General features: G+C 32.3%; 1 protein-coding gene across 1 annotated transcript in view; it reads right to left on the reverse strand.

Moving 5' to 3' along the window:
- Positions 1-17,363, reverse strand: part of LOC131947147 (uncharacterized) — a 63,368-nt gene extending 46,005 nt beyond the window's left edge. The window contains exons 1-16 of the mRNA XM_059308255.1: positions 17,272-17,363; positions 16,050-16,119; positions 15,643-15,669; positions 14,893-14,916; positions 12,238-12,801; positions 7,493-7,543; positions 7,025-7,203; positions 6,450-6,560; positions 5,959-6,099; positions 5,643-5,793; positions 5,263-5,313; positions 3,647-3,676; positions 2,773-2,950; positions 2,335-2,533; positions 1,708-1,888; positions 1,482-1,496 (exon numbers count right to left, since the gene is read on the reverse strand). Coding sequence (XP_059164238.1) covers positions 1,482-1,496; positions 1,708-1,888; positions 2,335-2,533; positions 2,773-2,950; positions 3,647-3,676; positions 5,263-5,313; positions 5,643-5,793; positions 5,959-6,099; positions 6,450-6,560; positions 7,025-7,203; positions 7,493-7,543; positions 12,238-12,801; positions 14,893-14,916; positions 15,643-15,669; positions 16,050-16,119; positions 17,272-17,283 — 1,984 coding nt within the window. The 5' untranslated portion in view covers positions 17,284-17,363. The remainder of the gene's footprint in view (positions 1-1,481; positions 1,497-1,707; positions 1,889-2,334; positions 2,534-2,772; positions 2,951-3,646; positions 3,677-5,262; positions 5,314-5,642; positions 5,794-5,958; positions 6,100-6,449; positions 6,561-7,024; positions 7,204-7,492; positions 7,544-12,237; positions 12,802-14,892; positions 14,917-15,642; positions 15,670-16,049; positions 16,120-17,271) is intronic.
- Positions 17,364-18,750: the final 1,387 nt, after the last annotated feature.

Raw genomic sequence — 18,750 nt, forward strand, 5'->3', positions numbered from 1 at the left:
TGCTTATGTGTGCATTTTTCCAAGCTACTTTATCAATGATGTGTGTAAAATAGAGAAGTGAACACAACTAAATAAAACAACACTTTCTTGTATTGTTTTGAACACAACTCTCACCAATTATAATTTATAGTCAATATATTAGTAGCAATGAAGGTGTTTGGAATTTAAATCTGTATGATCATTCAAAACCATGCTGGCATTACATGCAAAAGGAAAATACCTTTTCAGGTGGCTTGGGTGTGTTTAGTCTGTTACTGGGTTAGTTTCTTGATGACATCACTTGATGAATTGGTTAGTACTAAAAGTTACCCTGATACTTTCACTTGGTTATAACTTATTCATTTTGTCATGAAGAATAATTTGAAGAACAACAAAAAAATGTATATGGCAAAAAACTAAGTCTGTTCTCCAATGTTAGTCGATTTTGGCATTAATAAGAAGAAAAAATCATTTCAAAAGGTAAAACGTTTAAATAAAGCTGTACAGATAGATTTTTTTTTTTAAAGTTTTTTCTATACAAAAAATCAAAAGAAAAAAATAAATCTATTCAATAAAGCAACAGAAGAAAATTATAAAATAAAAACAACAGGATCCTCTGGACCTAGAATAAAATAATGCAGACAAGCTTAATTAGAAGAGGTGATTAATCAAAAACTATCTAAATGTCAGGGCCCCAAAATAAAATTAACTTGTTACATCGGAGGCAATTTTACATTAAATAATGCACACAATTTGTATTTGATAGTTTTAAGCATATTCCAAAAAGAGGATTTTTGTTACAATTTTTATCCACTATAGCCAAAAAGACCAAAAAATAACTTTGATAACCGCTCTAACCACAGAATTCTGAATTTAACTTTTAGGAATTTGAATCAGACACATTCAGAGTTGATCTATGTACAAAACTATCGTAAATCATTTAGCTAGGTAATTTTTTTTTTCTCAAAATAGGTATAAATACATAAGATATAGTTAGATAATAAATGAGAATTTTTTAAAATATCAAATACAAAGGGTGACTTATTTAATATAAATACTCCCAGAATTTAAATTTGTAAAATATGGCATAAAATAAAGTATTAAAACATGAATTAAAAGAAATTCCTGCAAAATAAATTTATTAATAAAATAAGCAATGATGCTAAAATAAATTAATGTTTTTGAATTAATAGTGTTAGCTTTTAAGTTAAACTATCTAATTACTAGAATTATTAGAAATATATCTAAACAAAGGAAAGAATTAAAATTAAATTGACATTTGCATTAAATGTATATAGGTTTGAATAATATGTAACATACATAACACAACTAACTGGTACAATTTTAAATATTATTAGAATTATTAGAATAATCATATATTAAAAAGTTACCTCTATTGTCAGATTAAAAAGTACCTAAAAGATGCACCGACTATTGAACTAATATTAAAAAAAATTAAAAACAACTAAAAAACTACTATATTTAACATAATTTATGCTTACGTTTTCTTGTGTCCACTGTTGAAATTTAAAAGAAAAAATATTGTAAACTATCAAAGTTTTTTAAAAAATTTTTTAATCAAACATAATCAAACAAGTGATTAATTGATTAATCAAACATAAACTATGAAACTTGATTATATGCCCTTATCTAAATTTCCATAAATTGATTTATGTTCAATCTGCAAAAATATAATAGTTTTGTCTATAAAAAAAAATTATCACCTACATGCACTTATTTGCTTTCTCAGTATTGCTCCATATCGTTCCAGCTCTCCATAATCAGAAAAGGTAAACACATTTTCAGTGGATGATGCCACGCTTTCCATTTCTTTTTTATCAACCAGACCAATTCCAATTGTATATAAAACTCCATTCTTACTTTCAATTGATTTTGTCAACGCTTCAATCTGTAAAATATTTTTATTTTATTTTTCACTATTAATAAATTATGTAAAATAACTTTTAAACAATGATTAGACCTAAGCTGTACAAGAAACAACTGTTTTTAAATTGATTCAAAAAAACATTTTGTCTTAAAGATTTGCAAACTAACTATAGAATTTTAAAGCCTGGCAGTAGTTCAAAAAAGTTTATTAACATGAAATAGGCAAAAATTTAAAACTACACAAAGATCTTACTACATGGACAGATTTGATTATAAACATTTATATTTTTTTGGTAAAATTATGTTTTAACAAGACTTAAAAAGTGGATAGCATAGTAAACAATTACAGAAGAATAATTAATATAATCTCAATAATAGTGAAATATTTAAATTAAAAATTGATGTCATAATTCTAAAACAAGGAGCGATTTTAAAACGATAAATCTATTATTAGATAAAATAACTCACTTCTGACATCTTTTGCTGAGAGTTTGTATCAGTAATGATGACAACAGCATTTGGAACATTCTTCCTGTCACCTTTTTCTTCTTTTAAAATATCACTTTCTAGCAATCTCAATGAAGCTATGAGATTAAACCTTGGACTTCTCATGAAATTCTTTGAAATGCCATCCAGAGCTTCAACAGCACCTTCATTAGAAGTTCGCCTGTAAAAATATTTTTAACAATAAATTATAAATATAGCACAATTGAACAATGTTTATTTTTGGTCTAAAAAGGCTCAAGTCAGAGAGCTAAGTCCAAATACTAAAGTTGAAGTTATTATTTCAAATATATACACCCTATATAAAGTATTTTTACCATATACTGCAAGAGCATGAATAGACAGTTTGACATTATACTTATGTAACATAATTATAAGCTAAGCAATAATTTTTATACATACCCTTGTAAATCATAAACTTTGTAAGTTGGGGACAAAATTACAGATGCCCTAACTTTTCCTCCATCAATATCAGCAGTATTCAACATTGACTGTATATAATCAATCAGCTGTTTAAATTCATTGTCAGTTCGTTGAGGATTAAAATGGACGATGAACACAATATCAACAGCACTTTGTCCTAAAAAATTAATGAAGGCCCATAAGACGGTTCTCAAATTGCAATTTATAAAACTAGTATGTCTAACCATTAACTACATTATTTTTCGACGGACCACAAAGTTTCAAAGGGTGGGCTACTACATTTTTAACAATAACAAGCAAATGCTTGTTCAAGTACTACAGATAGAGATTAACAATACTGACATTGGTTGTTTGATTGCATCAAACCATTTGGACATTCAAAGAGGGTTTGAAAAACTTTAAGAATTATTTGCAATGTTATTAAAATGCAATTTCCATTAGAATATAGAAAAGCCTGAAGCTTTTAAACATTAATCTTTTTCAAAAGGCACAATTAAATTTATGAGAAGAGTAAAGCACTCAAACAGATGTGGTATTGATTCAGTGGCCAATTTAAGTTGTAAAATTAGACATTTTCATGAAGCTTAAAGACACATTACAACTTTAAATGTGTAAACAGAAATGTATAGTCTCAAAAAAAAATATTTCAGTGATTAGGTTACTTTTGATGTTATTGAAAAAAAAAATTGTTTTTTCCCATGTCAGTAACAATGAAATTGTTCCACTGTTTAAAGTGATTTGATGGCTACATAATAAGTCTCTTATTGTAAAAAAAAACAAAACAAGCAGCTCAAACTGAATTCTTAAAACAAAAACACCATAATTAAAAAAACTATAACAATAAACAACTCACCTCTTAGATCAAACTTGCCAGTAACTACTTCTGAAATCAACCATTATCTAGATTAGTCCAATATACAATTAAGCAGCATAAAAATTTCAGATATCATTATTATAATCTCGAGTTCTACGCAAAAATCAACCTTATTATATTATAGTTAAATTTTGTATATTATACATTTTTTGTGTATTGTATTACTAATAATTTTTTTTTTTATTATTATGCATTAAATTAAATTGAAATTGTGTGTAAATTCTTTATATAATGTATTATTATATAATTTTAAAAACTTGTTTTTAATTGCATCTATTTAAAAATTAAGTCTTTGATAATATTCAACTTTTGATTGTTCAAATTCTGAAAAATATCAGAAACAAACTTAAAGAAACTAGTTTAATCAATACCTGAACTGGCCCAAACAATATTAGATTGTTTCAATAATAAATTGTGTGGACCTAAAACATTGCAAAATAACTATGCAAGAAATTTGTGCTGCTAAATAAAAACTAGTGAAAACTATAGTAAATGTGCTGAAAAAAAATATAACTAAAATGAGTCAAAGCAATTGGCATTTAGAAAGCAGAAAATCAAATTTTTTTTAAAAAACATTATTTCCCCTTGATTCAGTAAATCATGTAACGTTAGAGTTGACTTGCATGAATGGCTGACTTTGTTTTCGGACAGTTTTACACCAATTTAAACTCTGCATTATTTTAATGCCATAGAACAATTAAGAACCAAATTTTTAATATCTGGGTAGTAAATGTTTTTTTATCCAAAATTTGATTCAGAGAAATGCTGAATTTACTATCTGCTACTTTTCAAAGACAATTTAAATACTTTTAAGTCAACTGTTTTTAGCATCATGAAATTACATCATAAAAAAATAAACAATTATTATCCCAAAATCAATATTCTAAAATGTTTTCTGATATTTTATTTTTGGCTCTTGTTCAAAATAGCTTAAGTGCAAAAAAAACTCATTTTGTCACAGAAGGTCAAAATTATGTAATTAAATAATTTATCATACATTTTCAAATGTATCTGTAAAATATTGTTTATATTTAATAAAGCACCCCACCAATTTCCTAAACAATAATTTGTTCTTCTGCTTTCATCAATATTCTAAAATTCTAAGCCTAAAATAATTTACCCTAAAAGTGAATGCAGTTTTCATGCAGTGCTGTGGGGAACTGAAAAAAAAATTAATTTCACTGTGCTGTGCTAAATCAAATGCAAAATGGTAAAAAAAGCAAATATTTTTATTAAATGTTGAAAAGTAAATAATCTGCAGCAGATCCACTCTGTATCCTAATTTTAATCAAAACAAGACAAAATAAAAATTAAAAAGTGAAAATTGATATATATTTTTCTACAGTGTGTTTGTATCAGGGAAACTTAATCATGCACATCATCTCTCAGAGTTATAAATAGCATGCAATTTTCATCAATGTTATTATCAGTTTTTTTACTCTTCATGAATTAAATGTTACTAATTAATTGATTTTAATAGAATTATAAGGGGAAAAAATTGAGTTTATTGAAAAACTTTAACATGCATAAAATAAATCTGACTTGTATTAGAAAAAGATGCAATGCAATGTAGAATATAAATAGCTAATAAGAACCTGTTGTCTTTGTAGGCATAGGAGGTTTAGTTGCTGGTGCACCCCCTTTGACTGAGGACAGAAAATTCTAAAATAAAAATCATACTGCAATGTTTCTGCCGTACACCATGATATCTTACAAGCCAAAATCTCCTACTTAAGTTGAGATGTGTTTAGTTTTTCAATTGAAGTAAATTTCAAAATCCATTAATTTGTCCTTTGTGATAATTACCAATGAAAAATTATCAATAAAAGAGCATGCAGAATAGAATCCTAGAAATTTTTTTTTTAATATTACACAGATATCCATCAACATACTATATGAGCCAATAATATTGCATTTTTAACACCACTGTTCAACCAAAGGAATTATAGCAATTATGCTCAAGCAATTTACTCACAAACTCCAATTGCATTTTTAATATTCTCAATAGCATTTGGACTAGCAATTTCTGCATAAGACTTCAAAATTATAGAAGATTTGTCCGCTGGGTCACTTGCTACACTCCTAAGTTCTGCAGCATTTGCATTTTCTAATCCGATTGTGATTAGCTGTAAATTTAGAAATCAAAATAGAGTGTCATTTTTTTTAAATGAAATATGAAGACTAATTAAGTTAGGCAAACAAAGGTTGTCTTTCTCCACTACAATTTTAACTACTTATGTAACTGCTTTTTCAATTTACTTATTTGGAATTATATGGAAATAGTCCATTACTTTATAGCCACTAGACTTCAATTTTTGTGCTTCTGCAAAAAATTTCTTTTCATCCTCTGTATGCTTTTCATCTGTGATCATAACAATGATATTCTGGACCCCAGCTCGATCCACTGCTTTAGCAAATAGTTTACCAGGTACCTAGAAAGTACAATACTATAGCTGTTACAACCTACACATATTGAAGTGGAATTTTGTCAACATTGTATCAGTGATTTGGTAAAATAGAAACTACAGATTATACAAATCATTTATTGTTATCAAGCAATATATTTGGTAAAATAGAAACTACAGATTATACAAATCATTTATTGTTACCAAGCAATATATTGTAGATATATTAAGCTGTGTTAACTGTCATTACAAAAATTAGATTATTGTTGAACAAAGGCGGTATACTAACAAGCTTATAACAAATGACACATCAATCCAGCAAAATTATTAGTACTAATTATAAAATTTTAACTTTTGCTATTAAATAAAATACTTACATCTTTGAGCACCAGCTCACCATCAGCATCTTTAGATCTATGTTTATCTGTAATACCTTTAAGTTTCTTTATCATATCATCAGCTGTCTTTAATTCATTCAAAGTAAACAACTGTTGAGAAAAAATAAATTTGTGACAGCAACTTTTTAAACATGTGTATATTAAAATGTGTTCATTTGTGAAATATGTCAAATTCTGTGTAACAAAGAACTGGAGGATGACCAAGATGAAAATATAAAAAGCCATTAACAACTGAATGAGAAGAGTTCTCCCTAGTGCTGTCCAAATGCCATAAGTAATATCAATTTTTGGATCAGGACCTGCTAAGGAAATTAAGAGATTGGGTTGAATAGACAAAACTTTTGACAAGAAAATCATGCAGACTCAATATGGAACCCTAAATGCAGAGAGAAAGGCAGCTGTCTTAAAGACACTAGGTGAGAATGGCCAAGGACAGAGAACTCTGAGCAGTAGTTAGCAGCCCATACTATAGCTGAAGTGTCAGGAGAAGATAAATATCTTTATTACTATTTTTAACAGTTAATTAACTATTTAATTTAACCCCACTGACATACCTGATTGCGAGTTCTTTTAGCATAATTAGCAATAGCAAGCCTGATATCCCCGTTGATAATCTTTGCACTAGCCTCAGTTATTATGGTGCTCAAAAATGGTATAAAGTATTTTGTAATACTCTCTGGTTTTGTCTTAGGGGAGAAATGATAGATAATGGCAATATCTGCCTGTCCACTGGCTGAAATTATAAACATATATCATTAAGATTCAATTTCATTTAAGATTTCAAAACAAAAAGCAGTTTTAGCAGGCGTAAAAGCATGATACTTTTGAATACAGTTCAAAATCTTTTAAAGAAGATTTATAGTTCTACAAGCCAAAATATTTGCATTGTGTACATAGCCTAACTCTAAACATAAACTCCTGAAAAATAAGCACTGGATTGATTATTAGACCATCAAATTAGACCATCAATGCTGATACAAAAGACAACAAAAAACAAAAATTCAACATATAACACCACATACCAGCAGAACGGACCATGTTAATTTTTTCATCCCTAGCTTCTGCTAATTGTACTGGAGATAAATGCATATAATCAGTAAGGTTAGTCACATTTACTGTATTGTTTTTCATTAAAAAGATATGATTGTTTTGCCATTTTTTATTTACTAGACCTATGTTTAATGTTTAGAAGCAGCAATCAATTTTTTAAATTACTAATTTAAAATTAGATCTAGATCTAGATTTATATTTATCCTAAAATGGACTTGGATTACTTTAACAGTTTAATGTAGTCATTATAATTATGAAAAACAAAGGTTTGCCTTTAACTTTAACTAACAGTTGAATTTGATTTCTTAATTCTCATATTTAAGTTATTTTATTAAAAAAACTCATGCAAGTGCTAAATTTATGTAAAAAGTGTAGATTTGTGCTTAAGACAATTGACGCTTTTAGCTACATTGATCTATCAGCCATTATTATATGTGTGTTTATTGCTATTAGATAAAATGTTTAGCAAAATTGCAGAGTAGGCATAGATCTAGGAACCACATTAAATTGACCTGTGCTTAATCTTTACTTAGATCTAATTTTATTGTATCATTGAGAAAACATAATATTTCAAGAAATGAGGCCTATTAAATTAATTAATAATTATTAAACTCACATGTTTTTGCAGTAAAAAAAAAGCAAAAACATCGAATAATTTAATATTAGGGCCTAATGATATTCTAATTTTAATAAAGCACTAGAATTCACTAGATCTAGAATCTAGATCTAGATTTAGATCTCTAGAATACTCTACTCTAGATCTTGCAATAGAGTAGGCTTAAATCAGTGAGAAGTTGTTGTTTTTTTTTTTTTTAATGGGCTGGTCTTCTTGTACACTTCTCTCGGCCGTTGCTGACTTGTAGAAATCTAGCTAGATCTAGAATCTAGAGATCTAATCTAGATCTGTAGAAAACTAAATCTAGACCTAGAGTCTAGATCTAGTTTAAAGTTTAAATAGATCTATAACTAGATCTATAGAGATCAATAGATTCTAGATCTAAGTCTAGATCTAGTAGGCTTAGAGTAGTAGGCTAGACTAGAGTCTAGCTAGGCTAGCAGACGACTGACAAATGAGAACTAAAAAAGTAAAATTCGTTTCCTTTCTCCAAATCATCCAAATTAAATATTAAATGTAGATTCTATATCTAAATCTAGATCTAGATTTTACATCTAGATTTAGAGAGAATCTAGATCTAAATCTGGACTGTTTATTATAACAACTAAATTTAATTTTAGATTTAGACTAGATCTAGATATCTAGAGTCTAGATTCTAGATCTAGAATCTAGAATAGATCTCTAGAACTACCGGAGATTTTCTTGAGAAGGGGGCTAAATGAAAGCTCTTTAAGAAACGAGTCAAAATATGCTATCTCCAGTTTCGAAACGCGACATTTCAAATCTGCTTGATCTAGAATCTAGACTCTAGATATCAAATAAAGTAGCTAGATCTAGATCTAGTTAGATCTAGATTTACCTATCTAGCCTAGATCTAGACCTCGATTCTAGATTTACAGTCTATAAAATTATGTTCATGAATTATTTTGACGTTTTTCTTATTGAATATTGTACACTAGGCATGCTGCCCAGCTTCGCTTAGGCTTTCGAAAACATTGAGAATTTGAATGCTTAATTAATTCGCCCGAAGGTCGGTCTACGACCTCAAGAGTTATGAAGAGGTTCCTCCGTGGACATTTTTTTTCGATTTATAGCTCATATAAGGTACCGGTCAGTCGAGGTCAGTTTTGACCCCCACATCGTAGACTTTTCGGCCAACCGGCCCCCGTGTTCTGTCGCACCAAGGCAAGATCATGCCAAATTTGAAGCGCCTGCGGCGCCGGGAAGTGCCCTATCGGACACCCGACAAAGAATTTTTTTTTAAAGTTTAGCCCGAGCATAATAAAAAAGAATACATTAACCAAGTTGACTTGCTGTGTCTTGAACCCGCACCACCTGCGTGGTTTAATGTACACTAACATCTCCGCTATTTAGGCACCTTATAAAATACGGTGAATGAAACACGTATTTTAAAATCTTAACTTACGCGAATATGCCTATTCTTTCAAATTAATTTTTTATCCCAAATTAGCCAGTTCCAAACTAAGATTTTGTATAAAATAAATAAGTCTTGAAATAGTTTAGTCCTAATATAGAAATTTATTTTTGGAATTGATTTTAGAGAAGTTAGAGTCTAAATCTAGATCTTAGCGGCCGTCTACGTCTAGCTAGATCTAGTTATTGCGTAGATTTAGATTTAGTCTAGATCTAGAATCCAAATACATAAAATAAATTTTATGAGTTTAGGCCGGAAAAATTGTATTGTATACATTTCATAGTGTACGTAGATCTAAATCAAATTTGAATGAAATAGTTCATTTCTTTTCATTCTAAACACGGCAGATGACGTCATTAGTTAATGTATAAGCAATAGTGACGTCACAGTTTTATGCGTTCTTTTTCACATATATTAATGCTTTTCCGGTTGCATAAATAATACTGTTTCTCTACATTCGAATACGCCTTTAATTTTTTTTTTCTTCTTTAAATAAAATTGTGGTTATACATTTAAAACATCTAACATATTATTTTCAACAAAAGTCCGTAAAAAATTCTCGATATATCGCTGCCGATTCTGACGTGATGTCCGGCGAAAATTTTTTGCGGACAGAGAAAGAGAGAGAGAGAGAGAGAGAGATGTGCGCACATTGGGCTTTTATATATTAGGATAGGCTATGCTTCGATTAAAGTTATCTGGGTTATTGGCCTAACAATGTAGATCTAGATTCTAGAATATAGATCTAGTCTAGATTCTAGAGTCTATAGGCTAAATCTAAATTTAGATCTAGATCTAACTATAGAGACTATAGATCTAGATAGATGCTATTTTATGTTTATAAAAATAAAATTATTTCAATATAAATTATCTCTAGATCTAAGTAAAGACAGTTTGTAAGATTTACTTATTTTGTTTTCAATTTAGACCAGGGGTCTCCAAACTACGGCCCGCGGGCCGGATGCGGCCCGCGAGGTCCTCTCATCCGGCCCGCGGAGATCTTTTTGTCCACGGAAAAAACGTTTGTTGGTGATGGCTGAGGAACTTTGCCCAGAAAAACCAATGACATGCCTGGAAGAAACTGGCCCCCGAACTGAAAATTGATAGTTAATGCGGCCCTCGGACTGAAAAGTTTGGAGACCCCTGATTTAGACCAACAAAGGGGTACTAGGCTAGTAGTAGGCTGTCTATGTCCTACCACAATATACTTGTCATGTCCTATCATAGTAGACTGTCCATGTCCTACCACAGTAGACTTGTCATGTCCTACCACAGTAGACTGTCCATGTCCTACCATAGTAGACTGTCCATGTCCTACCACAGTAGACTGTCCATGTCCTACCACAGTAGACTGTCCATGTCCTACCACAGTATACTTGTCATGTCCTACCACAGTAGACTGTCCATGTCCTACCACAGTAGACTTGTCATGTCCTACCACAGTAGACTGTCCATGTCCTACCACAGTAGACTGTCCATGTCCTACCACTGTAGACTGTCTATGTCCTACCACAATATACTTGTCATGTCCTACCACAGTAGACTGTCCATGTCCTACCACAGTAGACTGTCCATGTCCTACCATAGTAGACTGTCCATGTCCTACCACAGTAGACTGTCCATGTCCGACCACTGTAGACTGTCTATGTCCTACCACAATATACTTGTCATGTCCTACCACAGTAGACTGTCCATGTCCTACCACAGTAGACTGTCCATGTCCTACCACAGTAGACTGTCCATGTCCTACCACAGTAGACTGTCCATGTCCTACCACAGTAGACTGTCCATGTCCTACCACAGTAGACTGTCCATGTCCTACCACAGTAGACTGTCCATGTCCTACCACAGTAGACTGTCCATGTCCTACCACAGTAGACTGTCCATGTCCTACCATAGTAGACTGTCCATGTCCTACCACAGTAGACTGTCCATGTCCTACCACAGTATACTGTCCATGTCCTACCACAGTAGACTGCCCATGTCCAAAAATAGTAGACTATTCATGTCCTACCATATTACTTGTACTATCATACTAGAAATGTATATTTTATGGTGTTCATTTTGTTGCATTTTGTTGTACATATGTATAATAATTTAGCAGTGGGGGGGATAGGGGTCATTACCCAGGGGGGTAATGATTTGGGGCGTGGGATAGGAGGGAATTTTATGCTCCCACTAGTGATTTAACTGTATTAGGCCAAAGTAATGCGTAAATGCAAAATACAATCTTTCCCTTCAGCAGGCTATATCAATACGAAATTTAAAAAAAAAATACCAGAGAAATAGTTTTATTTTATGATGCTGTTAGTTCAGTGTTCAGACAATTTTTTAAAAAAAGCTTATTAAGATTTCCAAAGTTAGAAAATATAAAGTAAAAAATAATATCAAAATTGTTCTCATGCTGTGTGGGGCAAGACCATGCGATTATAAAGATGTTAGCTTAGTCATTCATACGGCCAGCTTATAATTTTTCTATACACACACACACATATATATATATATATATATATATATATATATATATATATATATATATATATGCACACAGTGTCTTTTTCAATGATTCAAACTCCGTCTTATTGAATCGAGCAAAGTGCATATGAAATGCATATTGGTATAGTGAATGGTTGCTGCAATACGGTGCCATCATGCCTACGGCTTACGTGCTGCCAGCTTCTTGTACACTTCTGTCTCGACCGTTGCCAGCTCGTCGGCCGTTGCTGGCTTGTACGTGTCCTCCCTAGAACTAGCTGCGGTGTGCAACTTAGCATTGTCCGCGAGGCCTACCCCCACGGTGAAGATTTGCGTCCCTTTCTCCTTCATCGTCCTGGCCAGCTTCGCTATGTTTTTAGTATCCCCGGGAGTGTCCCCGTCCGTTAGAATAACCAACGCCCTGGCCGTTTTCGGTACGGATGCCTTCTCTTTCTCCTTGAAAACCTTCACGCCTATGTCTTTCAACGCATTAATCAAATGCCCTGCTTTAAATTTTTTCACTTTCAAAGTATTTATAGCTTTCAAAATGTCTTCCTTCTTCTTGAATTTCTCCAAATTGAACACGATTTTAGGCTTCATTCTATACATTATGACGCTGACCCTGACGTTTTTAGAACTGAAGTCGATTTTTTCGACTATACCACGCATGAAATTCTTAAAAGCCTGCAAGTGCTTATTGTGTTTGACGTTGGTCGAAGCATGAAAGAGAAAAGCGATGTCTAGACTCTTGGAGGCTGAAAATATGGTTAATTGTTGTGGGGGAAGGGGTAAGACTTGTTTTATTAATGTAGTTATGGATGACAAAGGGAAACATAGTCTAGATAGAATACGTGCAGTATTAGGCGTATGCTAGATGTAGGATTACGGTAAGAGGATAAAACTGATCCGTTATTTCTTAGATTAATTTAAACCTTCGGACAAAGATGTAGGCTATACAAATTGGAGGGGAACCTTAGCTTTTATATACATTCGTTTATGTTCGGCAAAATAAACGAAATACAGTTACAGACCAAAAAAAATCAAAGCTTGAACATATAGGATATTACTTTAATATCTTTTTCCAACGGAAAATAAACAGTTGTAATCATTAAAAGAACTAACCGCTTCAGGGTTGTTTTTATTTTTACTTTTTAATTGATCTATGTTTTAAAATACGTTTTTTACTTAGAAAAGACTATGTGCATACTCAAGATTACACTAACGAAACATCTTTTTGCAATGACGGCACTCCGGCAATGTTAAATCCTACATCTCGCATACCGTAGCATTAACTCAGTTAAAGGAAGATTAGGGGTAGGGAGATAAAAGGGCAATCATACAGAGGAAGGGGAGATAAGCAGAACATAACTGTGTAAATTGTTCACCATCTAACCAATTTAAACGAAAACCTGGTCTAAAGATGTTTACAATAACTTTACCGAACAGGTGCTCTTTTTGAGACTATTTGGCTATATTTAAACAAACAAAAACCAGCTTCTGACAATAGCAATTCTATCAGTCATTTCTGCCTTTGCTTGGCCTTACTAGATGGTGAAATTTACAAAGTCTGTATTCACTAGCTAATCTAACATTGGGATGAAAATATCATCAAAATATAAGGAAGGAAATATGCTTTTATCTTGTCGCGAACTAAACAACGCGTATTGGTTAAGTAGATGTAAGGTAGGACTTAGGAAAGTAAGACAATAATGTTAATTCACTAGTGAAACAACTGTGCACGAGACAAATACAAACACGTGACAACAGTTTTGACCAATACTAAACGACAACACAAAAGAGTTCACGTCAACAGGCGACCCAGTTTGGTAGTGATTTTTAACACTCAATCGCTTAAACCAGGGGTCATAACCATTGGATTCCAGAGCCGCATGTATAAATGCTGCAGTAGGCTTAGGAATAGGGGGGGGAGGGGTCATCCTTATATGAAGGCACTCACCTGGGTTAGAGTTCACATTTACCACATTGTGCTACATGGGGGGGGGGGGTGTTTAAAAAGTGTGACGTGGCAGATCAACATTTTGAACGTAGATCTAGTACACCCTAATGGCGGATGTTTACATAGCGACTGATCAGTGACGTCATTTGCAAGGGGTCCATATGTAACAATTAAGAATAAAATGACGAAAAAAATCCTCTTTTCGGAAGAATTCTGTTTATTTTTAGTTGGCTGTGCGGAGTAGAACGTAACATCATTTTATTATCCAGGGACTTTTTCTTTGGTTTTTGCAATTGCGTGTGATTATGGGATGATGAAAATCCTAAAATAGTCACGTTTTTTTAAGGACGACCCTTTTATAAGCATCAGGTAAAAAATAGTGACTGTGAAATGTGTTTTAAAAAGAAAGTAAATCTATACAGCCTAATAATGATACGTTGTTTTACAAAACTAATTGGAAACATTCAGCGTCACTCACACGGCGAAGGAATCTAAAGTCATTAAATAAGGTTTTTAACCCCTGGCTTTGCATACATTACCTGTTCATTTGTACAATTTTAAACACCTACCTCGCTGGTTAGGCTTGCACGTCTAGGCTAACTTATTCTAGAAGCATGTTTTAATAAGCTATAAACCTATTTATTCTATAGTAACAATGAAACAAAAAAACTTATACAACGGGGTGTTTTAATTCTATGACTTTATATAATTATATATACCCTATGATTTTAAATTATTTGAAGAAAAATATAATTACACAAACAAGTTAATTAAAGAAGCAGATGTTTGTAATAACCAACAGTCACACACATTCACACAAAAGTCGATGTTTTGGCCACAACCTAGATGCTATGGTGAAATAAATACAACAGTAAAAACATCGACTAACCTGGTGTATCAGCCATCATTTGTGCTGTGGGTTTAAAACAAAACACGTGTAAACAATTGTTATAATGTTCGTTTAGTGTTTCTTTCAGGCTTTTTTTCTCCGGGGGGGGGGGGGGAGCTGACCCTTGAAATTTTCGAGGGGGTTGGGGAAACTGTTAGAAGTATATTTTCTTTATAAATTATACTTTGTTCGGGTTGGGGCGATAGACGTTCTTCGAGGGGGGGGGGGGGGGGGACCCCCCACTCCGAAGAGATGCCTGAAAAAAACTCTGGGCTCATTGTAATGTGTTTTAAATTATTTATTTTTTAATTTTATTTGTTGTTTTATATGAATTTAAGAATGACATTTTGCGCTACGTTGAGTGGTAATCAGAGGCGTAGCGAGGGGGGGGGGGGGGGTTGCGGGGGGTGCGGACCGCACCGGGCGACACCATTTAGGGGGGTGACACCAAGGCACAAAATAGCAAAATGTATAGAGAAAAACTTGAGGGGGGGTGCAAATCAAAAGTTTGAGGGGGGATGCAAATCGAAAATTTGAAAGTTTGTCCCCGGGAAGGGTCGCTACGCCTCTGGGGGGTGACACCATTAAGTGCCGCACCGGGTGACACCCGACCTCGCTACGCCACTGGTGGTAATGACAATTTAACTTGAGATTATATATCAGCAAGAAATATCGAACTTTCCCAACCGGTATAATGAAAAAATGGAAACATTTAGACCTATTTGTGATTATGTTTGTAAAGGTACTTACATTCCTCGTCCATCATAAGATCTTCAGCTGCAAAAAAAGTAATTTCAATAAATTATAAATTAATTAGTATTTTACGTTATTTTACGTTGGTAATTAAACAATAATATAAGAACACAAAGTGATTTAGAACTTATTGTTTGTGTTCCGTAGCGGGGGATACGGTCCGCAGCGGGTGATAACATTAAGAGGGGGGAGGGGAGATGACACCATTTTTTTCTTAATCATAAAATTTGCCGTCAAAACAATGTATTTATCGATTTACGATTTTTAAAAAATGATAGAGATATGGGGTTGGGTTGGTGGGGGGGGGGACCTAGTAACGCCACCGATTGTAAAGAAATATTTTAAAATTTCTAAAAAAAAAAATTATTTGTAGTAAAATATGTTCAATTATTTTCTCAACCTACCTGTGCCAATAGAGAGCAGACAAACTAGGACAAGCGCTGCCCTTAAAAGGCCGCTTGTGTCCATTTTTGTCTGAAATATAGGAAACAAAACAAAATATTAGAAAAACTGAATTATAGGAAACAAAACAAAATATTAGACAACTGAAATATAGGAAACAAAACAAAATATTAGAGAAATGAAATATAGGAAACAAAACAAAATATTAGAGAACTGAAATATAGGATACAAATACAAAAATACGAGAGAATAATAAAAACACTCATGTTTCAAATGATTATCATACTAAATGAATTTACAATGGAATATATAATATAGAGAACTTGCTACAAATAAAAGTGAAAGATTAGACCAAATTTGATTTTACTTTTATTCTCACATTACAGACAAAATATATATTTAAATATTTTCCAAATAATTGTGATCAAAATGCTTAAAATACATGTTGTAGACCTGACTCCTCAATAATAATGACAAAAAGTTAGGCTACTCATCAATTTTAAATTACTTCCCTTTAAAAAATTGTTAATTCACAAACAAATAACACATTTTTGAAGAAATCTTTAATAAGCTAAAACATCGACCCGTAACCGAGACCGATACCACGTCAGTCCATACCAGTTCACGGAAGATGAACTTTTTACCTGCTAAAGTTAATCTTCATATTATAGAAATTTTTTTTAAATATACCTTCGGAAACTTAATTAGGCCTATGTACAGTAAACTAACGGAGTGCTACGAAATCAAACGGTCACCTGACCTAGATAAGGGAAAAGTGCAGCGACTTTACATAATGTTAGAGTCATTGGAACAAACACTGCATACGCAAGTATGTACACGTGTCTTTACTTACTTTACTTTACTTTACTTTACTTTGCTTTGCTTTACTTTACTTTACTTTACTTTACTTTACTTTACTTTACTTTACTTTACTTTACTTTACTTTACTTTACTTTACTTTACTTTACTTTACTTTACTTTACTTTACTTTACTTTACTTTACTTTACTTTACTTTACTTTACTTTACTTTACTTTACTTTACTTTACTTTACTTTACTTTACTTTACTTTACTTTACTTTACTTTACTTTACTTTACTTTACTTTACTTTACTTTACTTTACTTTACTTTACTTTACTTTACTTTACTTTACTTTACTTTACTTTACTTTACTTTACTTTACTTTACTTTACTTTACTTTACTTTACTTTAAATAAATCTTACTTTGCTCATCATAGACTTTATCAAATAAATCCAAGAAACAAAAGACACAACCACCACCAAGTGAAGAGAAAATGCACGGCTTGCAACATCAATTTATACCAGTCATTCGGAAACACCATCTTGACCGTGGGCTAAATTTAGACGTAGCATGGTATGAGCGTTGTAGCATTGTACTATATTCTGCGTTAACCGATTGGGTGGTATTGTATTCTATATTTAGGATGTATTTTTCCATACGTTCTGGCTATTGTGAAATGTTATTCTGGTAAGTGGATGCATGGCCTCGCCCTAATTTTTGCATACATATTTAGTAGATACTTTGTGTGACCCGAAAAACAAGCTTACGCAATGTTTGATAAAATATAATCAACAACTAGATTAGACCCTAACATCTTAAGTTCATGGAAATGTTGTCAGTAGATTTGTTATATTTTCGGCGTGGTCAAGTCGGTAAAGCTCATGGTTGCTAAACCGAAAAGCCTCGAACCCTCGGGCAGATGAGACTCGATATCTTGGGACATCAACTCTTCTTAGAGAGAAAATACCAAAGTCAAACAACTGCTGCATTGTGGTGTGTTCTTGGTTGGACAAAGGCTATGAAAGCAAAACCAAAAAGAAAAGCTGGCTAAACTCGGAGTCAACGGTCTATATGGCTCATAACACGCTGACACAATACTTAATTGTATTAGAGGGAATCCCTTCCAACTCTAGAATTAAGAACTAAGAAGAAGAAAGAAGAAGAACTTACAAATTCCAGTTCCGCAACCTAACTTAATTGTTCCACTTATTATATTTGAAATGGAATTTAGACTTCACATAAAATCTCCGAAATGTTTTGTTACAGTGTATGTTAGTTAGGTGACCACCCAATAACCACAATACTTTAAAAAGTAAATGAATATATAGCGTTGTCGCTCTTCCTGCTTTGTACGTGATTTGGAAAAAAAATTTGAGCCAAAAGTGGACGTCAGTTAATGTTTTTTTAAAGTTTTAAACTTCCTCATATTGATTTATTTAAAATGAGAACACTAATCAGGCCATCAAACGCATTAAAACTGTCGCCAAGTTCAAGTACTAAATTATAATAAATTGCGTCTCATCAATACATGTAAGTCTGCAGTTAATAACTGAAATATTTTAGAATAAATGAGTCACGTGCTTTGCAACCCGGAAGTATACCGTACCGGAAGTTCAAATTTAAAACTAAATTTAAACTTTCTCTCGCATTTTAAATTTTAAAAATTTTAAATTGTCAAAACAGACTGATCAATAAAGGTCTACCTAATTTCGACATGGATTTGCTAACATTGACTGTGACAGACGATTAAATCTGCATAACTGTGTAATCAATATAGCTAGAATAATTATGTCCTCTTTTATTCCAATTTTTTTTATTAAACGCAATATTCAATAAATAAATGTATGGTTAATGTGTGTGTGGGTGGGGGGGGGGGGCGGAAGGGGGCTAAGTATATGTGC

This window comes from Physella acuta, unplaced genomic scaffold (genome assembly GCF_028476545.2).
Source record: "Physella acuta isolate Inbredline_101_S28 unplaced genomic scaffold, ASM2847654v3 ptg000585l, whole genome shotgun sequence".
Lineage (NCBI taxonomy): Eukaryota > Metazoa > Mollusca > Gastropoda > Physidae > Physella > Physella acuta.